The sequence below is a fragment of the Somniosus microcephalus genome, chromosome 9 (assembly GCF_052327205.1).
Source record: "Somniosus microcephalus isolate GS21.2 chromosome 9, FLI_Smic_1.0, whole genome shotgun sequence".
Classification (NCBI taxonomy): domain Eukaryota; kingdom Metazoa; phylum Chordata; class Chondrichthyes; order Squaliformes; family Somniosidae; genus Somniosus; species Somniosus microcephalus.
In genome coordinates, this window is record NC_140995.1 from 164003585 (window position 1) to 164030689 (window position 27105).

Below are 27105 nucleotides of genomic sequence, written 5' to 3' on the forward strand. Positions count from 1 at the left end.
AACCAGCTTGTAGCACCCCTACCACTGAAACTAGCTTGTAGCACTCCTACCACTGAAACCAGCTTGTAGCACTCCTACCACTGAAACTAGCTTGTAGCACTCCTACCACTGAAACCAGCTTGTAGCACCCCTACCACTGAAACTAGCTTGTAGCACCCCTACCACTGAAACTAGCTTGTAGCACCCCTACCACTGAAACCAGCTTGTAGCACTCCTACCACTGAAACCAGCTTGTAGCACCCCTACCACTGAAACTAGCTTGTAGCACCCCTACCACTGAAACTAGCTTGTAGCACCCCTACCACTGAAACTAGCTTGTAGCACTCCTACCACTGAAACCAGCTTGTAGCACCCCTACCACTGAAACTAGCTTGTAGCACCCCAAACACTGAAACCAGCTTGTCGCACCCCTACCACTGAAACCAGCTTGTAGCACCCCTACCACTGAAACTAGCTTGTAGCACCCCAAACACTGAAACCAGCTTGTCGCACCCCTACCACTGAAACTAGCTTGTAGCACTCCTACCACTGAAACCAGCTTGTAACACTCCCACCACTGAAACTAGCTTGTAGCACTCCTACCACTGAAACTAGCTTGTTGCACCCCTAGCACTGAAACCAGCTTGTAGCACTCCTAAAACCAGCTTGTAGCACTCCTACCACTGAAACTAGCTTGTAGCACCCCTACCACTGAAACCAGCTAGTTGCACTCCTACCACTGAAACCAGCTTGTCGCACCCCTACCACTGAAACCAGCTTGTAGCACCCCTACCACTGAAACTAGCTTGTAGCACTCCTACCACTGAAACCAGCTTGTAGCACTCCTACCACTGAAACCAGCTTGTAGCACCCCTACCACTGAAACTAGCTTGTCGCACTCCTACCACTGAAACCAGCTTGAAGCACCCCTACCACTGAAACTAGCTTGTAGCACCCCTACCACTGAAACTAGCTTGTAGCACCCCTACCACTGAAACTAGCTTGTAGCACTCCTACCACTGAAACTAGCTTGTAGCACTCCTACCACTGAAACTAGCTTGTAGCACCCCTACCACTGAAACTAGCTTGTAGCACTCCTACCACTGAAACTAGCTTGTAGCACCCCTACCACTGAAACTAGCTTGTACCACTCCTACCACTGAAACCAGCTTGTAGCACTCCTACCACTGAAACCAGCTTGTAGCACTCCTACCACTGAAACTAGCTTGTAGCACCCCTACCACTGAAACCAGCTTGTAGCACTCCTACCACTGAAACCAGCTTGTAGCACTCCTACCACTGAAACCAGCTTGTAGCACTCCTACCACTGAAACCAGCTTGTAGCACCCCTCCCACTGAAACTAGCTTGTAGCACTCCTACCACTGAAACTAGCTTGTAGCACCCCTACCACTGAAACCAGCTTGTAGCACCCCCACCACTGAAACTAGCTTGTAGCACCCCGACCACTGAAACTAGCTTGTAGCACCCCTACCACTGAAACCAGCTTGTAGCACTCCTACCACTGAAACCAGCTTGTAGCACCCCTACCACTGAAACCAGCTTGTAGCACTCCTACCACTGAAACTAGCTTGTAGCACCCCTACCACTGAAACTAGCTTGTAGCACCCCTACCACTGAAACTAGCTTGTAGCACTCCTACCACTGAAACCAGCTTGTAGCACCCCTACCACTGAAACTAGCTTGTAGCACTCCTACCACTGAAACTAGCTTGTAGCACCCCTACCACTGAAACTAGCTTGTAGCACCCCTACCACTGAAACCAGCTTGTAGCACTCCTACCACTGAAACTAGCTTGTAGCACTCCTACCACTGAAACCAGCTTGTAGCACCCCTACCATTGCAACCAGCTTGTAGCACCCCGACCATTGCAACCAGCTTGTAGCACTCCTACCACTGAAACCAGCTTGTAGCACCCCTACCATTGCAACCAGCTTGTAGCACTCCTACCACTGAAACCAGCTTGTCGCACCCCGACCACTGAAACCAGCTTGTAGCACTCCTACCACTGAAACCAGCTTGTCGCACTCCTACCACTGAAACCAGCTTGTAGCACCCCTACCACTGAAACTAGCTTGTAACACTCCTACCACTGAAACTAGCTTGTAGCAGCCCTACCACTGAAACCAGCTTGTAGCACCCCTACCACTGAAACAAGCTTGTAACACTCCTACCACTGAAACTAGCTTGTAGCACCCCTACCACTGAAACTAGCTTGTAGCACCCCTACCACTGAAACTAGCTTGTAGCACCCCTACCAGTGAAACCAGCTTGTAGCACTCTTACCACTGAAACTAGCTTGTAACACTCCTACCACTGAAACTAGCTTGTCGCACTCCTACCACTGAAACCAGCTTGTAGCACCCCTACCACTGAAACTAGCTTGTAGCACTCCTACCACTGAAACCAGCTTGTAGCACTCCTACCACTGAAACCAGCTTGTAGCACTCCTACCACTGAAACCAGCTTGTCGCACTCCTACCACTGAAACCAGCTTGTAGCACTCCTACCACTGAAACCAGCTTGTCGCACTCCTACCACTGAAACCAGCTTGTAGCACCCCTACCACTGAAACCAGCTTGTAGCACCCCTACCACTGAAACTAGCTTGTAGCACTCCTACCACTGAAACCAGCTTGTAGCACTCCTACCACTTAAACCAGCTTGTTGCACTCCTACCACTGAAACCAGCTTGTAGCACTCCTACCACTGAAACCAGCTTGTAGCACTCCTACCACTGAAACTAGCTTGTAGCACCCCTACCACTGAAACTGGCTTGTAGCACTCCTACCACTGAAACCAGCTTGTAGCACTCCTACCACTGAAACTATCTTGTAGCACCCCTACCAGTGAAACCAGCTTGTAGCACTCCTACCACTGAAACCAGCTTGTAGCACTCCTACCACTGAAACCAGCTTGTAGCACTCCTACCACTGAAACTAGCTTGTAGCACCCCTACCACTGAAACTGGCTTGTAGCACCCCTACCAGTGAAACCAGCTTGTAGCACTCCTACCACTGAAACTAGCTTGTAGCACCCCTACCAGTGAAACCAGCTTGTAACACTCCTACCACTGAAACCAGCTTGTAGCACCCCTACCACTGAAACTAGCTTGTAGCACTCCTACCACTGAAACTAGCTTGTAGCACCCCTACCACTGAAACTAGCTTGTAGCACTCCTACCACTGAAACTAGCTTGTAGCACCCCTACCACTGAAACCAGCTTGTAGCACTCCTACCACTGAAACTAGCTTGTAGCACCCCTACCACTGAAACTAGCTTGTAGCATTCCTACCACTGAAACTAGCTTGTAGCACTCCTACCACTGAAACTAGCTTGCAGCACTCCTACCACTGAAACCAGCTTGTAGCACCCCTACCACTGAAACTAGCTTGCAGCAGTCCTACCACTGAAACCAGCTTGTAGCACCCCTACCACTGAAACTACCTTGCAGCACCCCTACCACTGAAACCAGCTTGTAGCACTCCTACCACTGAAACCAGCTTGTAGCACCCCTACCACTGAAACTAGCTTGTAGCACTCCTACCACTGAAACCAGCTTGTAGCACTCCTACCACTGAAACTAGCTTGCAGCACTCCTACCACTGAAACTAGCTTGTAGCACCCCTACCACTGAAACTAGCTTGTAGCACTCCTTCCACTGAAACTAGATTGGAGCACCCCTACCACTGAAACTTGCTTGTAGCACTCCTACCACTGAAACCAGCTTGTCGCACTCCTACCATTGAAACCAGCTTGTAGCACTCCTACCACTGAAACCAGCTTGTAGCACCCCTACCACTGAAACCAGCTTGTTGCACCCCTACCACTGAAACCAGCTTGTTGCACCCCTACCACTGAAACTAGCTTGTTGCACTCCTACCATTGAAACCAGCTTGTAGCACTCCTACCACTGAAACCAGCTTGTAGCACTCCTACCACTGAAACTAGCTTGTAGCACCCCTACCACTGAAACTAGCTTGTTGCACTCCTACCATTGAAACCAGCTTGTAGCACTCCTACCACTGAAACCAGCTTGTAGCACCCCTACCACTGAAACTAGCTTGTTGCACTCCTACCATTGAAACCAGCTTGTAGCACTCCTACCACTGAAACCAGCTTGTAGCACCCCTACCATTGAAACCAGCTTGTAGCACTCGTACCACTGAAACCAGCTTGTAGCACTCCTACCACGGAAACCAGCTTGTAGCACTCCTACCACTGAAACCAGCTTGTAGCACTCCTACCACTGAAACCAGCTTGTAGCACTCCTACCACGGAAACCAGCTTGTAGCACTCCTACCACTGAAACTAGCTTGTAGCACTCCTACCACTGAAACCAGCTTGTAGCACTCCTACCACTGAAACTAGCTTGTAGCACCCCTACCACTGAAACTAGCTTGTAGCACCCCTACCACTGAAACTAGCTTGTAGCACTCCTACCACTGAAACTAGCTTGTAGCACCCCACCACTGAAACTAGCTTGTAGCACTCCTACCACTGAAACTAGCTTGTAGCACCCCTACCACTGAAACTAGCTTGTAGCACTCCTACCACTGAAACTAGCTTGTCGCACCCCTACCACTGAAACTAGCTTGTAGCACCCCTACCACTGAAACTAGCTTGTAGCACTCCTACCACTGAAACTAGCTTGTCGCACCCCTACCACTGAAACCAGCTTGTAGCACCCCTACCACTGAAACCAGCTTGTAGCACTCCTACCACTGAAACTAGCTTGTAGCACCCCTACCACTGAAACTAGCTTGTAGCACTCCTACCACTGAAACTAGCTTGTAGCACTCCTACCACTGAAACTAGCTTGTAGCACTCCTACCACTGAAACTAGCTTGTAGCACCCCTACCACTGAAACTAGCTTGTAGCACTCCTACCACTGAAACCAGCTTGTAGCACTCCTACCACTGAAACCAGCTTGTAGCACCCCTACCACTGAACCCAGCTTGTAGCACTCCTACCACTGAAACTAGCTTGTAGCACTCCTTCCACTGAAACCAGCTTGTAGCACTCCTACCACTGAAACTAGCTTGTAGCACCCCTACCACTGAAACCAGCTTGTAGCACCCCTACCACTGAAACTAGCTTGGAGCACTCCTACCACTGAAACCAGCTTGTAGCACTCCTTCCACTGAAACTAGATTGGAGCACCCCTACCACTGAAACTTGCTTGTAGCACTCCTACCACTGAAACTAGCTTGCAGCACCCCTACCACTGAAACTAGCTTGTAGCACTCCTTCCACTGAAACTAGATTGGAGCACTCCTACCACTGAAACTAGCTTGTAGCACTCCTACCACTGAAACCAGCTTGTAGCACCCCTACCACTGAAACCAGCTTGTAGCACCCCTACCACTGAAACTAGCTTGGAGCACTCCTACCACTGAAACTAGCTTGGAGCACTCCTACCACTGAAACTAGCTTGTAGCACTCCTACCACTGAAACTAGCTTGCAGCACCCCTACCACTGAAACTAGCTTGTAGCACTCCTTCCACTGAAACTAGCTTGGAGCACTCCTACCACTGAAACTAGCTTGTAGCACTCCTACCACTGAAACTAGCTTGCAGCACCCCTACCACTGAAACTAGCTTGTAGCACTCCTTCCACTGAAACTAGCTTGGAGCACTCCTACCACTGAAACTAGCTTGTAGCACTCCTACCACTGAAACTAGCTTGCAGCACCCCTACCACTGAACCCAGCTTGTAGCACTCCTACCACTGAAACCAGCTTGTAGCACCCCTACCACTGAAACCAGCTTGTAGCACCCCTACCACTGAAACTAGCTTGGAGCACTCCTACCACTGAAACCAGCTTGTAGCACCCCTACCACTGAAACTTGCTTGGAGCACTCCTACCACTGAAACCAGCTTGTAGCACTCCTACCACTGAAACTAGCTTGTAGCACCCCTACCACTGAAACTAGCTTGTAGCACCCCTACCACTGAAACTAGCTTGTAGCACTCCTACCACTGAAACCAGCTTGTAGCACTCCTACCATTGAAACCAGCTTGTAGCACTCCTACCACTGAAACTTGCTTGGAGCACTCCTACCACTGAAACTAGCTTGTAGCACTCCTACCACTGAAACTTGCTTGGAGCACTCCTACCACTGAAACCAGCTTGTAGCACTCCTACCACTGAAACCAGCTTGTTGCACCCCTACCACTGAAACCAGCTTGTTGCACCCCTACCACTGAAACTAGCTTGTTGCACTCCTACCATTGAAACCAGCTTGTAGCACTCCTACCACTGAAACCAGCTTGTAGCACCCCTACCACTGAAACTAGCTTGTTGCACTCCTACCATTGAAACCAGCTTGTAGCACTCCTACCACTGAAACCAGCTTGTAGCACTCCTACCACTGAAACCAGCTTGTTGCACCCCTACCACTGAAACTAGCTTGTAGCACCCCTACCACTGAAACTAGCTTGTTGCACTCCTACCATTGAAACCAGCTTGTAGCACTCCTACCACTGAAACCAGCTTGTAGCACCCCTACCACTGAAACTAGCTTGTTGCACTCCTACCATTGAAACCAGCTTGTAGCACCCCTACCATTGAAACCAGCTTGTAGCACTCGTACCACTGAAACTGGCTTGTAGCACCCCGACCACTGAAACCAGCTTGTCGCACCCCTACCACTGAAACTAGCTTGTAGCACTCCTACCACTGAAACTAGCTTGTTGCACTGCTACCACTGAAACTAGCTTGTAGCACTCCTACCACTGAAACCAGCTTGTAGCACTCCTCCCACTGAAACCAGCTTGTTGCACTCCTACCACTGAAACCAGCTTGTAGCACCCCTACCACTGAAACCAGCTTGTAGCACCCCTACCACTGAAACTAGCTTGTAGCACCCCTACCACTGAAACCAGCTTGTAGCACTCCTACCACGGAAACCAGCTTGTAGCACTCCTACCACTGAAACCAGCTTGTCGCACCCCTACCACTGAAACTAGCTTGTAGCACCCCTACCACTGAAACTAGCTTGTAGCACTCCTACCACTGAAACTAGCTTGTAGCACCCCTACCACTGAAACTAGCTTGTAGCACTCCTACCACTGAAACTAGCTTGTAGCACCCCTACCACTGAAACTAGCTTGTAGCACTCCTACCACTGAAACTAGCTTGTCGCACCCCTACCACTGAAACCAGCTTGTAGCACCCCTACCACTGAAACTAGCTTGTTGCACTCCTACCACTGAAACCAGCTTGTAGCACTCCTACCACTGAAACTAGCTTGTAGCACCCCTACCACTGAAACCAGCTTGTAGCACTCCTACCACTGAAACCAGCTTGTTGCACTCCTACCACTGAAACCAGCTTGTAGCACCCCTACCACTGAAACTAGCTTGTAGCACTCCTACCACTGAAACTAGCTTGTAGCACCCCTACCACTGAAACTAGCTTGTAGCACCCCTACCACTGAAACTAGCTTGTAGCACCCCTACCACTGAAACTAGCTTGTAGCACCCCTACCACTGAAACCAGCTTGTAGCACTCCTACCACTGAAACCAGCTTGTAGCACTCCTACCGCTGAAACTAGCTTGTAGCACCCCTACCACTGAAACCAGCTTGTAGCACTCCTACCACTGAAACTAGCTTGTAGCACCCCTACCACTGAAAGTAGCTTGTAGCACTCCTACCACTGAAACTAGCTTGTAGCACCCCTACCACTGAAACTAGCTTGTAGCACTCCTACCACTGAAACTAGCTTGTAGCACCCCTACCACTGAAACTAGCTTGTAGCACCCCTACCACTGAAACTAGCTTGTAGCACCCCTACCACTGAAACCAGCTTGTAGCACCCCTACCACTGAAACCAGCTTGTAGCACCCCGACCACTGAAACCAGCTTGTAGCACTCCTACCACTGAAACCAGCTTGTAGCACCCCTACCACTGAAACCAGCTTGTAGCACTCCTACCACTGAAACCAGCTTGCAGCACTCCTACCACTGAAACTAGCTTGTAGCACTCCTACCACTGAAACTAGCTTGTAGCACCCCTACCACTGAAACCAGCTTGTAGCACCCCTACCACTGAAACTAGCTTGTTGCACTCCTACCACTGAAACCAGCTTGTAGCACTCCTACCACTGAAACTAGCTTGTAGCACTCCTACCACTGAAACCAGCTTGTAGCACTCCTACCACTGAAACTAGCTTGTTGCACTCCTACCACTGAAACCAGCTTGTAGCACTCCTACCACTGAAACTAGCTTGTAGCACTCCTACCACTGAAACCAGCTTGTAGCACTCCTACCACTGAAACTAGCTTGTAGCACTCCTACCACTGAAACTAGCTTGTAGCACTCCTACCACTGAAACCAGCTTGTAGCACTCCTACCACTGAAACCAGCTTGTAGCACTCCTACGACTGAAACTAGCTTGTAGCACTCCTACCACTGAAACTAGCTTGTAGCACTCCTACCACTGAAACCAGCTTGTAGCACTCCTACCACTGAAACTAGCTTGTAGCACTCCTACCACTGAAACTAGCTTGTAGCACTCCTACCACTGAAACCAGCTTGTAGCACTCCTACCACTGAAACTAGCTTGTAGCACTCCTACCACTGAAACTAGCTTGTAGCACTCCTACCACTGAAACTAGCTTGTAGCACTCCTACCACTGAAACTAGCTTGTAGCACCCCTACCACTGAAACCAGTTTGTAGCACCCCTACTACCACTGAAACTAGCTTGTAGCACTCCTACCACTGAAAGCAGCTGAGCTCGGGTAACGCAGCAAAAACTGAGGAAACGAATCAGGGATCTTCCTGGCTTACATAACTCATCAATCTACTCACTCGATAAACTCACAGCCATTCAGAAAAGTATAGCGTAAAATTTATACTGTATCGCAAAACGACAGAAACATTATGCCGTATATTGATTCAGGACATTCATGAGTAACTTTGTTCATTATAGCATCCCAGTTTCTTGGAGTTATTTGATATAATTTAATGCCACGCAAGTGCCAGGCAATGACCATCTCCAACAAGAGAGAGTCTAACCACCTCCCCATGGCAGTCAATTACCATCATCGAATCCCACCACCACATCCTGGGGGTCACCATTAACCAGAAACTTAACTGGACCAGCCACATAAATACTGTGGCAACAAGAGCAGGTCAGAGGCTGGGTATTCTGCGGCAAGTGTCTCACCTCCTGACTCCCCAAAGCCTTTCCACCATCTACAAGGCACAGGTCAGGGATGTTGATGGAATACTCTCCACTTGCCTGGATGAGTGCCGCTCCAACAACACTCAAGAAGCTCAACACCATCCAAGACAAAGCAGCCCACTTGATCGGCACCCCATCCACCACCTTAAACATTCACTCCCTCCACCACCAGCGCCACATGGCTGCAGTGTGCATCATCTAAAAGATGCACGGTAGCAACTCGCCAAGACTTCTTCAGCAGCATCTCCCAAACCCGCGATCTCTACCACCTAGAAGGACAAGGGCAGCAGGTGCATGGGAACACCATCATCTCCAAGTTCCCCCCAAGTCACACACCATCCTGACTTGGACTCCTTCAACATCACTGGGTGAAAATCCTGGAGCTAACTATCCAACAGCATTGTGGGAGTACTGTAAGACAATTTGAATTCGACACCAAATATGGTTGTAATCAGTGTTGCCTGTAAGATGCACAGCCCCGCGAACTGCTCCAAGGAATCTGTGCAGCCGGCTTGCCAGCATTTCAATGTAAAAATCATGCATGTGCGGTATTTTGAATGGCCGGTACTGCCCCGCAGGGCCAAAAAATATTCCAGGGAACATAGGTTAAGTTTGTGGGTTCAAGTCCCACTCCAGGGACTTGAGCACATAAAGCTAGGCTGACACTCCAGTGCAGTGCCGAGGGAGCGCTGCACTGTCGGAGGTGCCGTCTTTCGGATGAGACGTTAAACCGAGGCCCCGTCTGTTCTCTCAGGTGGATGTAAAAGATCCCATGGCACTATTTCGAAGAAGAACAGGGGAGTTATCCCCGGTGTCCTGGACAATATTTATCCCTCAACCAACATCACTAAAGCAGATTATCTGGTCATTATCACATTGCTGTTTGTGGGAGCTTGCTGTGTGCAAATTGGCTGCCGCGTTTCCCACATTACAACAGTGACTCCACTTCAAAAAGTACTTTATTGGCTGTAAAGCGCTTTGAGACGCCCGGTGGTCATGAAAGGTGCTATATAAATGCAAGTCTTTTTTTTATTGTGTTTGACCAAGTCTTTAACACACGCAATGTCTCCAAGCAGTAGACATACAGAAAAATAAACGCAATTACCCCATATTTCCTCAGGGTAGAGACGTAATCGTCGATCCTTTCAATCCTGATTCTCTCTACAAATTATTAAGGAAAGCTCAAAATCTTTATAGGCCTCTAGTCATGCATGCTGTCCTTGATTCATTATAACATGACAAGTGTTAATGTGAACAAGACCGCCAGAAATGAGATAGTTCCTACAAACTTCTACATGCCAACCTGTTTACCATCTAGGATGTAACTAATTATCGTGAGCTGATAGTCTTGAGATAAGGAAATGGGACAATCTTGGCTATCTCATTTCACAATGTGGCGGCAAAAGTCACAGGCACGAATCACACATCCAGCACTTTCAGCAGAACATAAACAGCACAGTCAGCAAAATTGTTCCCTGACACATTAAGCCCTGAAGCAGCCTGTGAATGAACCACTTTCACCATTTCTTTATTTCTAGCTACGGTACAAATCTACAAGCCATTTATAAGCAAAAAGAAAGCAAAAATCTTAATCATATGAGATTAAACCAAATCCTAACCCTACATATATATGCACGACTAGGGTAACTTACAGTACCTTTGTCACAGAATGCAGCGGTTCAAGAAGGCAGCTCACCATCACTTGCTCATGGGCAATATGGGATGAGCAATAAATGCTGGCCTTGCCAGTGACACCCACATCCTGTGAATGAATAAATAAAATTGTTTTTTTTCCGTAACCTTACCTTTAACACTTGTGCAGCATATTGGATAAATGTTTCCACATCACTAACATGCTCCACAACTTCAGAGGCTACAACAGCATCAAATGTTCCAGCTGCTTCCGTTGCCATTTCCTCCAGAGAGCAGGCAGTGTACTGTACTTGCTCTCGCAGGCCTGGATCAAATGATTGGTGTACCTCCGCTGTTCTGATATTATCTTCCAAAGGATCAATTCCAGCAACCATTGCTCCAAGTCTACCAAGTGGCTAAATGAGTAAAAAGTAAAATCACCAAATGTCTGTGAATAGTTTGAGAAAATACAATCACCATTTTATAACTAAGTATGAAAAAAAATTGAAGCAAAATTATTGATTCATTTTTAGCTAAATGCTTTTTTCTTAAGGGTTGAATCCAATGAATCTGTCACAGGGAATAGAGGGTCAAGCTCAGAAAAGGAAAGGGGCACAGCCAGTTTAGATTGAAATATTTTGCACATATGGCAGTGAATGTGTGGAACAGGCTGTCTAAGGAGGCAGGTACTGTGGAAATTTTTACAGGAGAATTGGATAGATATTTGAGGGAGTGAATAACTGAGGGTATTTTTTAAAATCTAACCCAATGGACTGCAGTGCCTTTTCCCATCATGCACTTTCCCATGTTCCTATGTAACTGTGAAGTGCTTTAGGGCATTTTGCTGTGGTAAAGGTGCTATATAGATGCAGGTTATGGTTAGTAAAATGTTCTCTAATCTGTAAACAGTGAATTGGTTTGTCATTATCACAGGTCTTTATTGTACCTCACTTAGTAGTCCTCCTCCACAGCCAACATCTAAAATTCGGAAACCATGAAGAGGACATCCTAATTGCTGTTTTTCACTATATGTCAACAACGTATCTCTAGAAAAGATCAGAATAAGAAAAAAATTATTACCCATATAGATCATTTCCCTAGAGGGCACCCTTAAAGTGCTACGATGGGAGAAAGAAAGCAAGCTTTAAGTATGCGGTGTTCAATTCTGACAGTATGTTCATCCCTTAGTGCACTGACTTACAGGTTATAAAATCAGGACTTGCCAATAATATAGATAATAATTGACTAGTTTTAGGCATAACATGTGAAGGCCTTCGAGAGGGTGCAGAAAAGATTTACGAGAATGATTCCAGGGGTGAGGGACTTCAATTACGTGGATAGACTGGAGAAGCTGGGGTTGTTCTCCTTAGAGCAGAGAAGGTTGAGAGGAGATTTGATAGAAGTATTCAAAATCATGAGGGATCTAGACAGATTAGATAGAGAGAAACTGTTCCCATTGGCAGAAGGGTCAAGAACCAGAGGACACAGATTTAAGGTGATTGGCAGAAGAACCAAAGGCGACATGAGGAAAAACTTTTTTACGCAACGAGTGGTTAGGATCTGGATTGCACTGCCTGAAAGGGTGGTGGAGGCAGATCAATCATGGCTTTCAAAAGAGAATTGGATAAGTACCTGAAGGAAAAAGATTTGCAGGGCTACGGGGAAAGGGTGGGGGAGTGGGACTAGCTGAAGTGCTCTTGCAGAGAGCCGACACAGGCTTGACAGGCTGAGTGACCTCCTTCTGTGCGGTAACCATTCTATGATTCTAAATAAAATGTATTTAAATCAAAAATTGATTATGCAATAGCTGTCACTTCTTTTATTTGAATTCAAAACCACTATTCAGATTTTTAAAAATGTTTTGCACGTTAACACCAGGGCATTAAGCTGCCCCAATGAATGGTCCTGGAACATTATAGGAGAGTTAATAAAACTGGGACAATTTTGGTAAAACTATGATGTCTGGTCTCCATGTCTTATAGCTTGAAAATTCAAAGCTTATTACAGAACTGAATAAAAACAGAACATGCTGGAAGCAGGCCCATCTGCATTGAAGATAGAAAAGATAGGTTAGTGCAGACTTGCACTGAACCCAATAAATACACAAATGCTCACAAGTATGCAGTGCTCTGGGGATGTTTTTGTTTATACAACACTAGCGTATAAAACATAAACCATAGATTATAGTTTTAGAAACCAGTGTATTGGAATCAATAGAGCTTCATAGTGCACTTTCAAAACTATTAAGAGATTTTGTATCACGGTGGCATAGTGGTTAGCACTGTTGCCTCACAGCGCCAGGGACCCGGGTTCAAATCTGGCCTCGGGCGACTGTCTGTGTGGAGTTTGCACATTCTCCCTGTGTCTGCGTGGGTTTCCTCCGGGTGCTCCGGTTTCCTCCCACAGTCCAAAGATGTGCAGGTTAGGTTGATTTGGCTATGATAAATTGACCCTTAGTGTTAGGGGATTAAATACGTGGGGTTATGGGGATAGGGTGGGATATGTGTCGGTGCAGGCTCGATGGGCCGAAATGGCCTCTATCTGCACTGTAGATTCTGTGATTCTGTGATTCTGTGAAATATATAAATGTAGTTTAAAATCTATCAGCATTACAGGCCAAGTGATAAACCGTGCACCAATTCTAAATGGCAAAACAAATCAGAATATTATTATTTTGGTGGATTTTCATTCAATGCCTTTGCCGTCAGACAACCTCATTAATTAATTGGAAGGTTGGAGTCATCTTTATTAAAGATCAATGGGATCAGCTCACTGTGGTATTAAAGTGTTAGCTGCATATTCACGGCATTTAGTCCCACGAGATTACAAGACAGGCTCAGATGAAGAAGGTCCTTCAGCCTATTTGATCTCAAACTTCTAAATTATAGCATCTAGCTGTTTCTTAAATGAGTTCAGTATCCTGGTCTCATCCACCCTTCCTGGCCCTTGTTCCAAGTGTTGATCACTCTGTGTAAATAGAAGCTATAATATATATGTAGGGCAATGTTATTTGTATAGTTAATCAGATGGGTCTCAGATCAGAATGGCAGCTGAAGTCAGTTAAAAAAAAATTGACATTGCCAGCTACTTGTATGTTCATTAAATTCCTTCCTTTTCTCACCTTTCCTTCGCCCAACACCAGATAAATGCTAGTTAAGGTGGTACCCATTTAAATAATTTATAAAGCTCACTGCCTAGGTGAGACAGAGACACAAGTCTCATCCAAGAGAAGTTACCACCCCATTCTCTTCTTATCATTACTTCAAAAACATTATTTCACAATTCTCACAAAAAACATATTTGTAAACAAGTAACAAAAGGTTTTCCAAACACAAAATGTGATGATCTAAATCTCACTGAAGCACATCATCACTGTGCAGTCGTGTGACAAATTAACCAATCCCTCTTCTCCAACATCAAATAATAAAGCATTTGCTAGATAGTTTTCCACAGTCTCCTTAAATGTCACAAATTCTAAAATCAACCAATATGGTTTCACCACATGGTGAACTGAAGTGTTACCGTACCGGATAAAAGGAACACGGAGGTCGTTCAAAGCATGTAGTACTGCAAATTCTCCATTTCTATCCCACCATTTTTGTGACAAGGCCTGAAACTTCTTCATTTCACCAGGTTCCACAGTTGTCTTTGATGTGCTGTACATCCTAATGAAACTAAGAAACAAATCACAGTAAATGATGCATCTCACAGCCTCTTCAAAAATTGAAAGGTTTTCTAACCAGATGGCATTTAAAGTTAGACATGGTAAATACATTTTTGTAGGAAAATCTTGTAGAGCTTTTCCAGTCAGTGTTATATCTTATTGGCAGGCAGCTCTTTTAAGTTTTGTCCAGGTTAAGATTAAGTTAGAGTATGTGATATTTCACATGGAGAATATTATATGTACATAAATAATGCAAACCATTACATTGCTGTTAATTTAATATAGTATGCATGCATTTTCTTTTGAAAAAGCAAGGTGCTTGCCTGATCACCCGAGTGAGCAAAGAGAAATTTTTGAGAGCACTCAACCAGAAGCTATGGCCCTTTATTTTCCCCCTAGAAGATAGCAGAGGGCAGTGAGGAAGAGATGGTAGGGAAAGAGATGGTGGGTTGGTTCCTTGGAATCCAATCAGCCAAAGGTTGGGGTGAGCACATACAGGCCTAATGTCAGTTTCTCATCCCGGACATATTAACATAAAAAAGTGTCCATTTTTCTTAGTGGTAGGTAGCATTCTCATTCCAAGTCAGAAGGTTGTGGATTCAAGTCCCACTCCAACACAAAATATAGGCTGATACTCCAGTGCAGTTCTGAGGGAGTGCTGCATTGCAGGTGCTGCCTTTTGGATGGAACGCTAAAAAGAGGCCCCCTTCACTTGTTCAGGTGGACGTAAAAGATCCCATGGTATGTTTTCAAAGAAGAGCCAAGAGTTCACCAGCTGTCCTGGTCAATTCATCCTTCACCCAAAAAACATCAAAACAGATTGTTTATGGAAGCTTAGTACGATAGCAAAATACTGCAGATGCTGGAAATCCAAAATAACAACAGAAAATGCTGGAAAAACTCAGCAGACCAGGCAACATCCGTGGAGAAAGAAATAGAGTCAACGTTTCAGGTCGAAGATTGGGTGACCGCTTTGCGGAACACCTCCGTTCAGTCCATAAGGGTGACCCAGAGCTTCCGGTCGCCTGTCATTTTAATTCACCGCCCCATTCCCACTCAGACCTCGCTGTACTCGAGCACTTGCATTGTTCAACGGAAACCCACCGTAAACTCGAGGAACAGCACCTCCTCTTCCGATTAGGCACTTTACAGCCTTCCGGACTCAATATCGAGTTCAACAATTTCAGATCATAACCTCGGCCCCGATTACATTTATATATATATTTTTTTAATTTATCTACACCTTTGTTTTGTGCCCTTCCCCCTTTTTGTCTCTCCCACATGGCAGCTCTCATTCTGCCAGCGCATTTCACACCTAATCTGAGCTGTCTTTTGTCTCCACTAGTCCTATCACCATCTCGTCTCGTTTTGAATACCTCTTAATGTCTCTTCACTTCTCTTTTGTTCTTTCGTCCCCATTTCCCAGCCCCCAAACTGGCCTTTTAATGTTTTATTTCCTGTGTTTTTTCAGTCCTGACGAAGGGTTTCGACCTGAAACGTTGACTCTATTTCTCTCTCCACGGATGTTGCCTGGCCTGCTGAGTTTTTCCAGCATTTTCTGTTGTTTATGGAAGTTTGCTCTGCAGAAACTGGTTGCCACCTTTCCTAATAAAACAGTAACTGCACTTCCAAAGTAATTCATTCGATGTGAAATGTCCTGTGGATGTGAAATGCACTATATAAATTAAAGTTTTATTTTAAGTTTCTTTTAAATTATTTTATTTTGTTTTATGGTTGATGGATTACCTATGTGACAAAGTCCCTTTACTCTGGAACACTCTCTAAACTCCCTTCTTCCTTCCAACTTTTTCCACTCCTTCAAAACTTGCACCTCTGACATTGCCTTCAGTCACCTGCGCCATATCTCCACTAGTAGTTTTTGCCTATTTCAAGTGCTTTGGGACTATTTATTATCTTAAGGGCACTATATAAAATGCAAGTAGTTGCTGAATCCTTTAATGCGCGAGGCCAGGAATAAATTATCATTCCCACTGAAGTTCACTTTCGAAACTTAGCAACATTTAAGAAATGTCTCTTGTGAAACTGCAGTGCATCGCGAAGGCCCTTCACGAGAAAACGAAATCACAAATTTTTCCGTCGCCACTTCTCACCGGCTGGCGCCCCTGCAGCTTTGCGGTGTGTGCGCGCTGCTGCAGCCGCTGTCGCTCGGGGCCGCCCCTGGTGGCGTTCGCAATCGGGGCAGTACCGGCACCGGGTTCCAGGCACAGAACGCAGCCCGGAGCCCGCGCTCCGGAACCCCAGGCCCGCACCTGGAGCCAGACAACCTCCTCCTCAAGGCGACCTGCAGCAGCACCCGTGACATTGCTATTGCTGCTGCTGCTCACTCCCAGGGCAGCATTCGTCCCTCCGTGATTATCGTCCGGCGGAAATACATGCATACTGACAACTCGATCCCGTTTCTTTTACAGACGTGCGCGCTTGTTGCACATGAATAGCTGGCCTAGCACTTTATCACTTTAAAACTGTCAAAACTCTTCTTGCAATTAATTACTTCAGATGCAGCGACTATTAAGTAGGCGATTAATAACATTTTGATTCCCAACGAGTTTTTAAATATATAAAGGAACATGACAAATTATTTTATTCTGTAAATGCTCTTCTCCCCCTTCACCTTACCTGCCTCAGTTTCGCTATTCATCTCCCCTTCCCCAAATGTTCCGCTTCTCTTCTCCCCATCCCATCATACATGCAACTCACAATTGCCCTCTTCCTTGCTCCTTCCCCTCAGCCTGGGCTTTAGCTCATAATCTAGGCCATGACTCTAGTGTACTCTTTTGTTGAAGCACTAAACAAATGAACTGTAACTTAAAACATTAAAGGAAACTTAATAAATTAAAATTTCATTGCCAGTGGTGATGATGCACTCCAGTCCCCACAGTGCCCACCGGTAGCGGAAGGCCTCGAGCGTGCCAGCGGACACCGCATGCTCCATCAAAGACTCTAGTGTACTCTTTTGTTGGGATTAAACAAATTGTTTGTAAATTAATAAAACTTTAAAAGAACCTTAACAAATTTAATTAAAATTGCGTTGGCCGGGGTGATGATGCACTCCAGTGCCCGCGGCGCCCACCGGTCGCAGGCTTCGAGCGTGCCGGCGGACACCGTGTGCTCCATCGAAGACTCTAGTGTAGCACCGGCGGATTGCTGCATTGTCCAAAGTGCCAACCAGGGCTGACCTTAAAAATCCCATGGCACTATTTGAAAATGGAAGAGAGTTCTTCTGATGTCCTGGCCAACTTTCCTCCCTCAACAAACACCACAAAAAGATCTGCTCAGTCATCTCGTTCCTACTTGTGAGAGTTCCTGGCACAACACATCTGCCACGTATATGTTTACAGCAAGTCACTGCAATGGTATTAAGTGCTTTGTGGTTTTAACACGATAAGGCACAATTTAAATGCAATTATTATTTATTTACCTTCAAAACAGGAGCTACCTGGAAGATGAGAAACAACTCTTCTGAACTAAGGAGGCTTTTGATCATTCTCAATTATGTCTCAACTATACAATCGGAAGGTCCACAACTTCAGATGGTGTTGGAATGTCATTTCATTGATGTGTAGATCAGAAATGGAGAAAAGCAATACATAATAATCATTACAGTGGCACTACATCAGAGGACAAATTTCTTCATGCTACTTTGCTGGCTTACTGTTCTGGGTTATTTACACCCACTCAGCAATATGTAAATAAAAATGGTTGTGCTTAGCGGACTTCGATTGCTTGCTACCTTTGGAGTTGACTGCCCATTAGGAGTGATTGATATTTCTTCAACCTACTCTTGGTACAGGAATTTTGGCCATAGCACTCTTATTTTGAATGAAACACCTCAGTTAACTCACAGATTTAATAGCTCTTTGAGATCTAGGCTAGATCTAATGGACTGAAGGGAAGTTCATGTGACCCCAGTATTTAAGGGGAAGAAATGGGACCCTGTTAATTTGACATTGGTTTTGGGGAGGATGTTGCAAGGGATTATAAGGGATGTGATTGAATCACAACATGTATAAGAAAACAGAGTTCTGCTTTACTAAACTGGTTTCTTTAATGAAGTAATTAAATTAGTGGATGATGGCAGCCTCATAGATATTGTATATCCTTATTTCTAGAAAACTTTTGATGAAGTACTGCAAAAAAAAACTATTGGGTAAGATTTCATTATATGGGATGTTATGCTGGATAGGAAATTGTTTGCAATTTTGTAGGCAAGAAATCTTCAATGGGAGTATATCTGCATGGGATCAGGTTATAACTGACATGATCTGTGGACATGATAAGGTTATAACTGAAGTCCCCTAAGGTTCCATGTTAGGATCATTGCTGTTCACCATCTTCATAAACAATTTGGATGAGGCCATTAATGGAACCATTCACAAATCTGCAGGTGACACAAAAATGTACATGATACTTAGGAATTTAGATCAAATAAGCATGATACAGGCCAATTTAGATACGTTTAGCGAATGGCTCCTTGTGTGATGGATATCCTTCAATTTAGAAAAAAAATAGTATGATGCATTTGGATCTGCAAAACTCCAGGCACGTGCAAACAATACAAGAATGCCTATTAAAGGTATAGAGCCAGACAGAGACCTGGGGATCATAATTAATAAATGACAATGTTCACTACCAGTATGACAAGGCCACTGGAACGGCAAATAGGGTTTCAGGCTGTATTGCTAGATCAGTACAATATAACACTAAGGATACTAAAGGCTGTACAAGGCCACATATGGAGTATTTTTCCAGTTTTGGTCCCCATATATGGCAGGAGATATTGAGGATTGTGGCCAAAATGATACCCAATCTTAGGGCTCTCAGCTACCAGGAATTTACCAGTTTTTGTTAAAAAAAACCTCTGCTTCTTAGGAGTTTCTATGACTGGAGGAAGGAGTTGATATATTATGGCTAACTAAAGAAGTTAGGGATAGTATTAGATTAAAAGAGGCTTATAATGTTGCGAAGAATAGTAGTAAGCCTGAAGATTGGGAGCGCTTTAGAAACCAGCAAAGGATGACCAAAAAACTGATAAAAAGGGAGAAAATAGAATGCAAGAGTAAATTAGCAAGAAATATAAAAACAGATTGTAAGAGCTTCTACAAGTATGTAAAAAGGAGCAAAAGTAAGCGTTGGTCCCTCCAAGGCTGAGAAAGGAGAAATTATAATGGGGAATAAGGAAATGGCAGAGACTTTAAACAAATATTTTGTCTCCGTCTTCACAGTAGAAGACACGAAAAGCATACCAAAAATAGTGGGGAACCAAGGGGACTAATGAGAGTGGGGAACTTAAAGTAATTAAGATCAGTAGAGAAAAAGTACGTGAGAAATTAATGGGACTAAAAGCTGAAAAATCCCCATGACCCGATGCCCTACATCCTAGGGTTCTAAAAGAGGTAGCTACAGATAGTGGATGCATTGGTTGTGATCTTCCAAAATTCCCTAGATTCTAGAAAGGTCCCAGCGGATTGTAAGGTAGCAAATGTAACCCCGTTATTCAAGAAAGGAGAGAACAGGGAACTACAGGCCAGTTAACCTGACATTCGTGGTCAGGAAAATGCTGGAATCCATTATTAAGGAAGTGGTAATCGAGCACTTAGAAAATCATATGATTAGGCAGTCAACATGGTTTTATGAAAGGGAAATTGTGTTTTAACAAATTTATTAAGTGTTTTTTGAGGATGTAACTAGCAGGGTAGATAAAGGAATCAGTGGATGTAGTATATTTGGATTTCCAAAGGGCATTCCATAAGGTGCCATGTAAAAGGTTGTTATGCAAGATAAGGGCTCATGGGGTTGGGGATAATATATTAGCATGGATAGAGGACTGGTTAATGGACAGAAAATAGAGATAAATAGGTCATTTACAGCTTGGCAGGCTGTAACTAGTGGGGTGCCGCAAGGATCAGTGCTTGGGCCTCCGCTATTTACAATTTATATTAATGGCTTAGATGAAGGGACTGAGGGTAAAGTATCCAAGTTTGCTGACGGTACACAAAGAGCCTGCAAAGGGATATAGACAGGTTAACTGAGTGGGCAATAAGGTGGCAGATGGAGTGTGCGTAAAATGTGAGGTTATTCACTTTGGTTGGAAGAATAGAACAGAATATTTTTTAAATGGTGAGAGAAACTATTAAATGTTGGTGTTCAGCAAACAATTAGGAAGGCAAATGGCATGTTGGCCTTTATTGCAAGGAGTTTGGAGTACAAGAGTAAGGAAGTCTTACTACAATTATACAGGGCTTTGGTGAGACCATACCTGGAGTACTGTGCATAGTTCTGATCTCCTTATCTGAGGAAGGATATACTTGTCTTACAGGCAGTGCAACAAAGGTTCACTAGATTGATTCCTGGGATGTGAGAGCTGTCCTGAAGTGAGATTGAGCCTATAGTCTCTGGAGATGAGAGGTGATCTCATTGAAACATACAAGATTCTGAGGGGTTGTTTCCCCTAGCTGCAGTCTAGAACTAAGGGGCATAGTCTCAGGATAAGAGGTCAGCTAATTAAGACTGAGATGAGGAAGAAGTTCTTCACGGAGAGGGTTGTGAATCTTTGGAGTTTGCTTCCGCAAAGGGCTGTGGCTGCTGAATTGTTGCATATTCAAGGCTGAGATATTTTTGGAATCAAGGGATATGGGGATCGAGCAGAAAAGTGGAGTCGAGGTCGAAGGTCAGCCATGATCTTATTGAATGGCAGAGCAGGCTTGAGGGACCATATGGCCTACCTCTGCTCCTAGTTCTTATGTGGTGCACAATGCTTAGATAGCGGTCTTTGTAGATCACACATTTTCTTCCAGTCCTTTGGACATAATCGTAAAATATACATGACTATATCATGACACCCCAACACCTCTTCAGTTAAGGATGGTACAAATGCTTAAATTGCAACTAGCTGATTCCAATCTAGAAAAACATGGAAAAATCTCAGAACAGCAAAAACTTTATAATTATGACTGGTGCAAAATTTCCACAATTGAAAAGTCTACAGGAAAGTGAGAGATTATAATTTCCCTACAATTGTATATATAAATCAAATTCAAAGGGAAGGCAGTTGATGTAGGTTCAATTGGTACCTTTAGAAAGAAACTGGATTGAAATTTGTTGATAAAAAATTGAGGAATATAGAGCTATTAATAGCATTTTTTATTTTTTTATTTCCACAAGTTAGGAGATAGGAAATTAGTGTTCTTTAAAGTAGACACCAACAGGTGGTGGTGTGGCAGGCAGGAAGTACAGGACAGAATCATCACAAAGTCTGAAGTGGATTTAATGGTCTAAAAAGCTTCATCTCTGAACTTTATGATCTTGTGTTCACTGCAAGCAAAACAATAAACCAAGGTGGCAGTATGGGAGAAAGATGAAAATCACTTCAGGTGCACAGTGATTCTCTCCCATGGACTGATCTTTAGGAATAGAAGATAAAACAAATTGGGAGTATAATCAATTGGAGCTTCAGTTTTTATTTGACCAGTCTTTTACTGTCGAGTAATATGACATTGTCCATTCTTTTCTCATAGCTATGATAAATCTATTAGAGCATGGTTTCAATTCCATTCCAGGCAATTCTTCTGGATCTTTTCCATTTTGTGTGTAGTATATAAATAATAACTACAATTGGGAGCTGGAATGGTAATCAATTGACATGAAAGCTACAGAAGCAACTGAATGGTGGTTGTTTTTGATGACTCTTGAAGCTCAAGGGGAGGCAAGATGTAGGTGCAGGGAACAGTCTAATTTAATCACTCCGTCAAACACTCCCAGCTCAGTTATGTTCATAGAATCATAGAATAGTTACAGCACAGAAAGAGGGCATTCGACCAGTCGAGCCCGTGCCGGCTCTCCGCAAGAGCACTTCAGCTAGTCCCACTCCCCCGCCCTTTCCCCGTTATAACCAGATACAGGAAACTTTGGTTTATCCGGAGGTTAACTGTCCGGAATGCTCGAGCCACCGGCAAAAATCAGGAGCTGTTTTGTTAGGTTTTTTTTCTTTTCGTTGCTTTTTTTTTCCACCAGTCAGGTTCTGCAAGGTCTCGCTGAAGCTGTTGCTAAGCTACAGAGACGCTTGCAAGGTGCGGCCGACTGTTTAGAAGCTGTTGCTAAGCAACAGGGTTTGTTGCCAGATACGGAGCTCAAAATCTCCGTATGTTTCAACATTAGCGCTGGTTTGTCCGGCTGTTTTGATGGGACGGCAACAGCTCGTTCCCGTCAGTGCCAGATAGCACAAAGTTTCCTGTATACAGTTAAGCTCTCGAGTTTGCCTCAGCAATTCTGACATTTCAATGCATTAATCCAATTGAGAGAAAAAAAGCCAGATCTTGCACTAATTTGAAAACACAAACATTTTACAAGGTAAGTACTGCTCTTTGCCATTCTTTTTAGTTACACCTATTTCAGAGTTACAGACACGTTATTCCCAAAGTGTCCATGCCTTTTAACCAAGAGACAATTTTCATTATCAGTTTGGGGAGTTGGATTCAAACCCAGATAAAGACCACTGCATTTCCCAGTTCCCAATTGAAAGCCTTTATATGCCCAAACTACCTTTACTTTGTAATCCATAGAAAAACAGTTCACCAGTTATGGTCTGAAACCTACAATGTTTGTATTTAAACCCTTGAAGCAAGTACAAAAAAGTTGATTATTTTTAGTTTCGGATCATGAGTGCTGTTAGCAGGCAATAATGACAACTTCTCACATGATGAAAACTTAAGCAATCACCCAAGAGTGTGTATACGTTTAATGGGTGCAGCACATACACATATATGGTGCAAGTAAGATGGATTAATCAAACTAGTCTTGTGTATAAAGTCTACTAACAGTCAATTTCGCATGAAGTTTCACCATTTTGGTTAGTTATAGTGCATCATTTCCATAACCGTATACAGGACTGTTAATGCTACATATACAACCTTGCATGTAAAATGATTGGATATTGGATAATTACTTTTGCAATTCCTAGATCATTGCAACTGATTCTTATTTTCATACTACAGTTGGGACAGATGAACTTATTTAACTGAATGCAGGAAAACCTATTTATAATTATCTTTGATTGCCTTTGAAATTAACTTCAAGTGGTTACTTAATGCAGGTTAAGTCTGAATTATTATTGGAACTTGACTAGATTGTTACTATAGATAGATTTCACACAAGGGTGGTACGGTAGAGTAGCAGCATTAAGTAATATGATGAAACTTGGATTTCTTCCATGCGAGTCAGGTTCTCATCTCTGCACCATGCCACTCCCCCATAGGGTCATCATGGCTTCAAGCAAAGGATAAGCTTGAGGGAGAGATCCTGATTAGCATTTACAAGCCTTCTGGTAATCGACTGCAGTGACATTATACACACTCTCTTTAAAGAGAGGCTTTCTTTTATTCAGTGTGTTCTTGCATTAAGCAATCATGCAGCACATCTGTATATTTCATACTACGTAAACTAGTCAGGAGATTCAAGTTTTCTATCCCCTCTACTACTAAATAAGATTTTGTACAGTTTAAGCTGCAATATATAAAAGATACAAGATAAACCAATACATACATGAGTATTTTTGTCCAAAAATAAAACCCATTAACTGATTGTATTTTAATCGCAGCCTTGCAAAAACAGCTCCCATTTGTGTGATGGAAAAAGTCAGAAGCTAAAATACCAAATTAAGGGGGAAATTCATGGAAAAATTAAAATGGAAAATGTGAACTGTAATGAAAGCAAAATCAGAATTTGTAAATTTGGATGATGCTCATCAACCGATATTCATGGTTTACAATGCTATGAGACCTTCGCAACACTCCTAGCCATCTGTTGAATCTCTATGTAATCTGCTGAAAAGAATACAAACTCATAAAACCCTTTTATCAATTGCAGATCCTCCAGCATGTATTTGTCAGAAAATGCTTATCGCTTTTAAATGGTTAATTCTTACACGTCCATGACTGAATAAATCAAATTATTTTTTATTGTATCGAATTCCACGTTTTGTGGATTGCATTTACAATTCTGTCCTTTTTATGCATCAAAAATGCAAACCAATAGCCTTTGTAATACTGTATGACCGGTTAAATTAGCATATACACAAATGTTATGCACAAAGTAAATGTTTATTCAGATCTCTAGCGGTTCTGTTATTCTCAATTTAAATTCCAATTTTCTATTTTAATTTCAAATTTCTATTTAATTTCAAAGCATTTGTCAGAGTACACCTGTTTTAGATTTGAGTTGATGAGCATCAGGAAGGTTGTATTAACAAATCTTATTTTGCTTTTTTTTTTAAAAACTTTATAACACATTATTAAAAAGCAGTTTATCCTTCGACTCACCGTGAGGAATGTCACGGGAGATCGTCCCTCTTTATAGTGGAATACACTATTTTGGAATATGGCATTTTGAAGTGTTTTGAAAATGAGATGTGATTGAAGCTTACAATTTCAGGGATGATAGATGTTACCCTTTTCAGACAAATCTGGATACTATCCCTATAAATGTATGAAAAATTTAACTTTTTTCTCAAAAACATAAACTTAGAAGCACCTACCTGCAATGCCCCTTGTAAACAGGCTGGATAATTCACCAAAAAAGATATATATCTTAAGTAAATGATTTTCAATTTGTATTTTTGAAAACAGTTTTGATGGACAGGGTTTTCATGGTGATGAGAAGTGTCTACTTTTAAAGGAGCAATCATTTCTCATTATTGTACCAGGTGCAGAGTTAGATTTATATTCACAATTTGCAGCAAGTGCCATGTTTAAAATGTTCTGATGGAACAGTCCCACCTGAAACATTAAGCTAGCTTTCACTTTCAGATACTGACCAATCTGCAATTCCTAACTGTTTTGTTTTGGCAGAGGCAATATTGTCAGATGATGATCAGGGCAGTTGTGCACCAAGTCAAAGGCCCTTGGATTTGAGGATGTGGAGGTGGGTGTTGTACCAGGAAAATGGCAGGTCCGAGGTCTCCATGAGAGATTTGGTGGAGATGAGGATATTGGAAACAGAAGCAAGGAAGCTGTTGAGCAGGAGATTGTGATGTTGAGTGGAGTAACACAGGAAATTGAGTTAGGAAAGGTGCTGGGGGGGAGGGAGGAGAGAGGGGCAAGAGGGAATTTTCTTTTAACCCCCAAGGGCAAGAGGGTAATTTCTCTTCCCGCCCTCCCCCCCGGCAGAGCAAGAGGGTAGTTTTTTTTCCCTCGGGCAGAAGAGGGGGATGGCTGGTGTCAGGCAGGGAGGTTTGAGTATTGGAGAAGAGGAAGTGATTAGAGATGGCCTTGTCGTCAGGAGATAATGGCAAAGTTGAGGCGGTAAGCAGATGTGCAGGGCAAAATTAGTAAAGTTTTAGAAAAATTAATTGGTAAAGTTCCAGAGGTGTAGTTTTCTTCCATGACAAGATAAAGTAGTTAAATTAAGAGTGGCCTGAAACTGGTGACAATGGGTAATTCATCTTTCACCCTTACATCTTGCTGAAACTGATGCTTCGTTCAGTTTCAACAATTTGTGAAACACTCCTCCCTCCAGTGTACTAATACAGCGGCCAAAGATACTGATGTTCCTATCTGCATTTGAAATGATTTAATTGTATTTCAATGAGTAAATTCCAGAAATGTATACTTTTTCTTCCCTATGTCTCACTTTCACATTGTTAAATTACCATACTAAAATGTATTTCAGTAACATTCAACATCCTCTTTTAGTGCATTTATCTTGCAGGATACCAATTTCAATCAGTTTGCGCCTTGTTTATACTGCTCGACTCCATCCGATATTCTCCTGCATGTATGTTTAAAATTTAAATGAGAATGTGGGTAGCAGCCTGTGCACTGTCTAAATATTTAAATCACGTCCAGGTAGCTAAGTGCCTAGAAGCCTAAAGGATCCTCTGAGCACTTATAAAACCAAATTTGACATTGCACTGAAGTTGTACACCACACAGTACAAACCCCTGGTGCAAGACTTTGTCTTCCAGGTGGTTTCACACTGCTTCTTTCAGAGTTGTAATACAACTTAGTTTTGCTGGTAAGTGGAAATTGTTTTGCAGTAAAGCTGAACTTGCCGTGAAGAGAGTCTAAATTTGCTTTAATAAAAATTATACTGCGCTAATTATTGTGATCAAATAAAATTTGCATGGAAAAACTTGTCCTGCAAAAAGTATACTTACTGTGACTATTATTACTGTGGAGAACAGAATTAAGTATGTTGTTTTTTCTGATGAAAATGTATACCATCCCTTGATTTTGAACATTTCTACAGTAAATCTTAGCCTCATGTAGTTATTCCCTCAAATTACTTTTACATGATATAAGCAAGTTCCATATTAATTTGTACCAGAGAAAATTTAAAGAAATTTAATATACAGGTATTAAACAAATACGCACAAATGATTACATGTGGTAATTAATTAGAGGCAGTAACTCAATCTCAGAGTGCAAATGACTATTTTTAGATTTGTTTGTGTGTTTTATGTAAACTGGGCCTTTCAAGTGGACGTTACTGCTTTGTAATCAACTGCTCTTCAATCACTATTCTCCAGGTGTTGATCCTTCCTACTGTTCATACCTTTTTTTTTAAAAAAAAGGTCATAAATATCAGCAGTAAACAATGGGA

The 27105-nt window shown here is 43.3% G+C and overlaps 1 protein-coding gene across 3 annotated transcripts in view; it reads right to left on the minus strand.

Annotated features, from left to right (window-relative positions):
• The window catches only part of coq3 (coenzyme Q3 methyltransferase), a 43856-nt gene extending 26013 nt beyond the window's left edge, over positions 1-17843 (minus strand). The window contains exons 1-4 of one of the 3 annotated variants that reach the window (XM_085997439.1): positions 17803-17843; positions 14354-14500; positions 11773-11872; positions 11000-11242 (exon numbers count right to left, since the gene is read on the minus strand). In XM_085997439.1, the coding sequence (XP_085853565.1) occupies positions 11000-11242; positions 11773-11872; positions 14354-14500; positions 17803-17828 (516 nt within the window). In that variant the 5' untranslated portion in view covers positions 17829-17843. The other 2 variants (XM_085997438.1, XM_085997436.1) reach the window with 2 other exon arrangements.
• Between the last annotated feature and the right edge of the window lie 9262 nt (positions 17844-27105).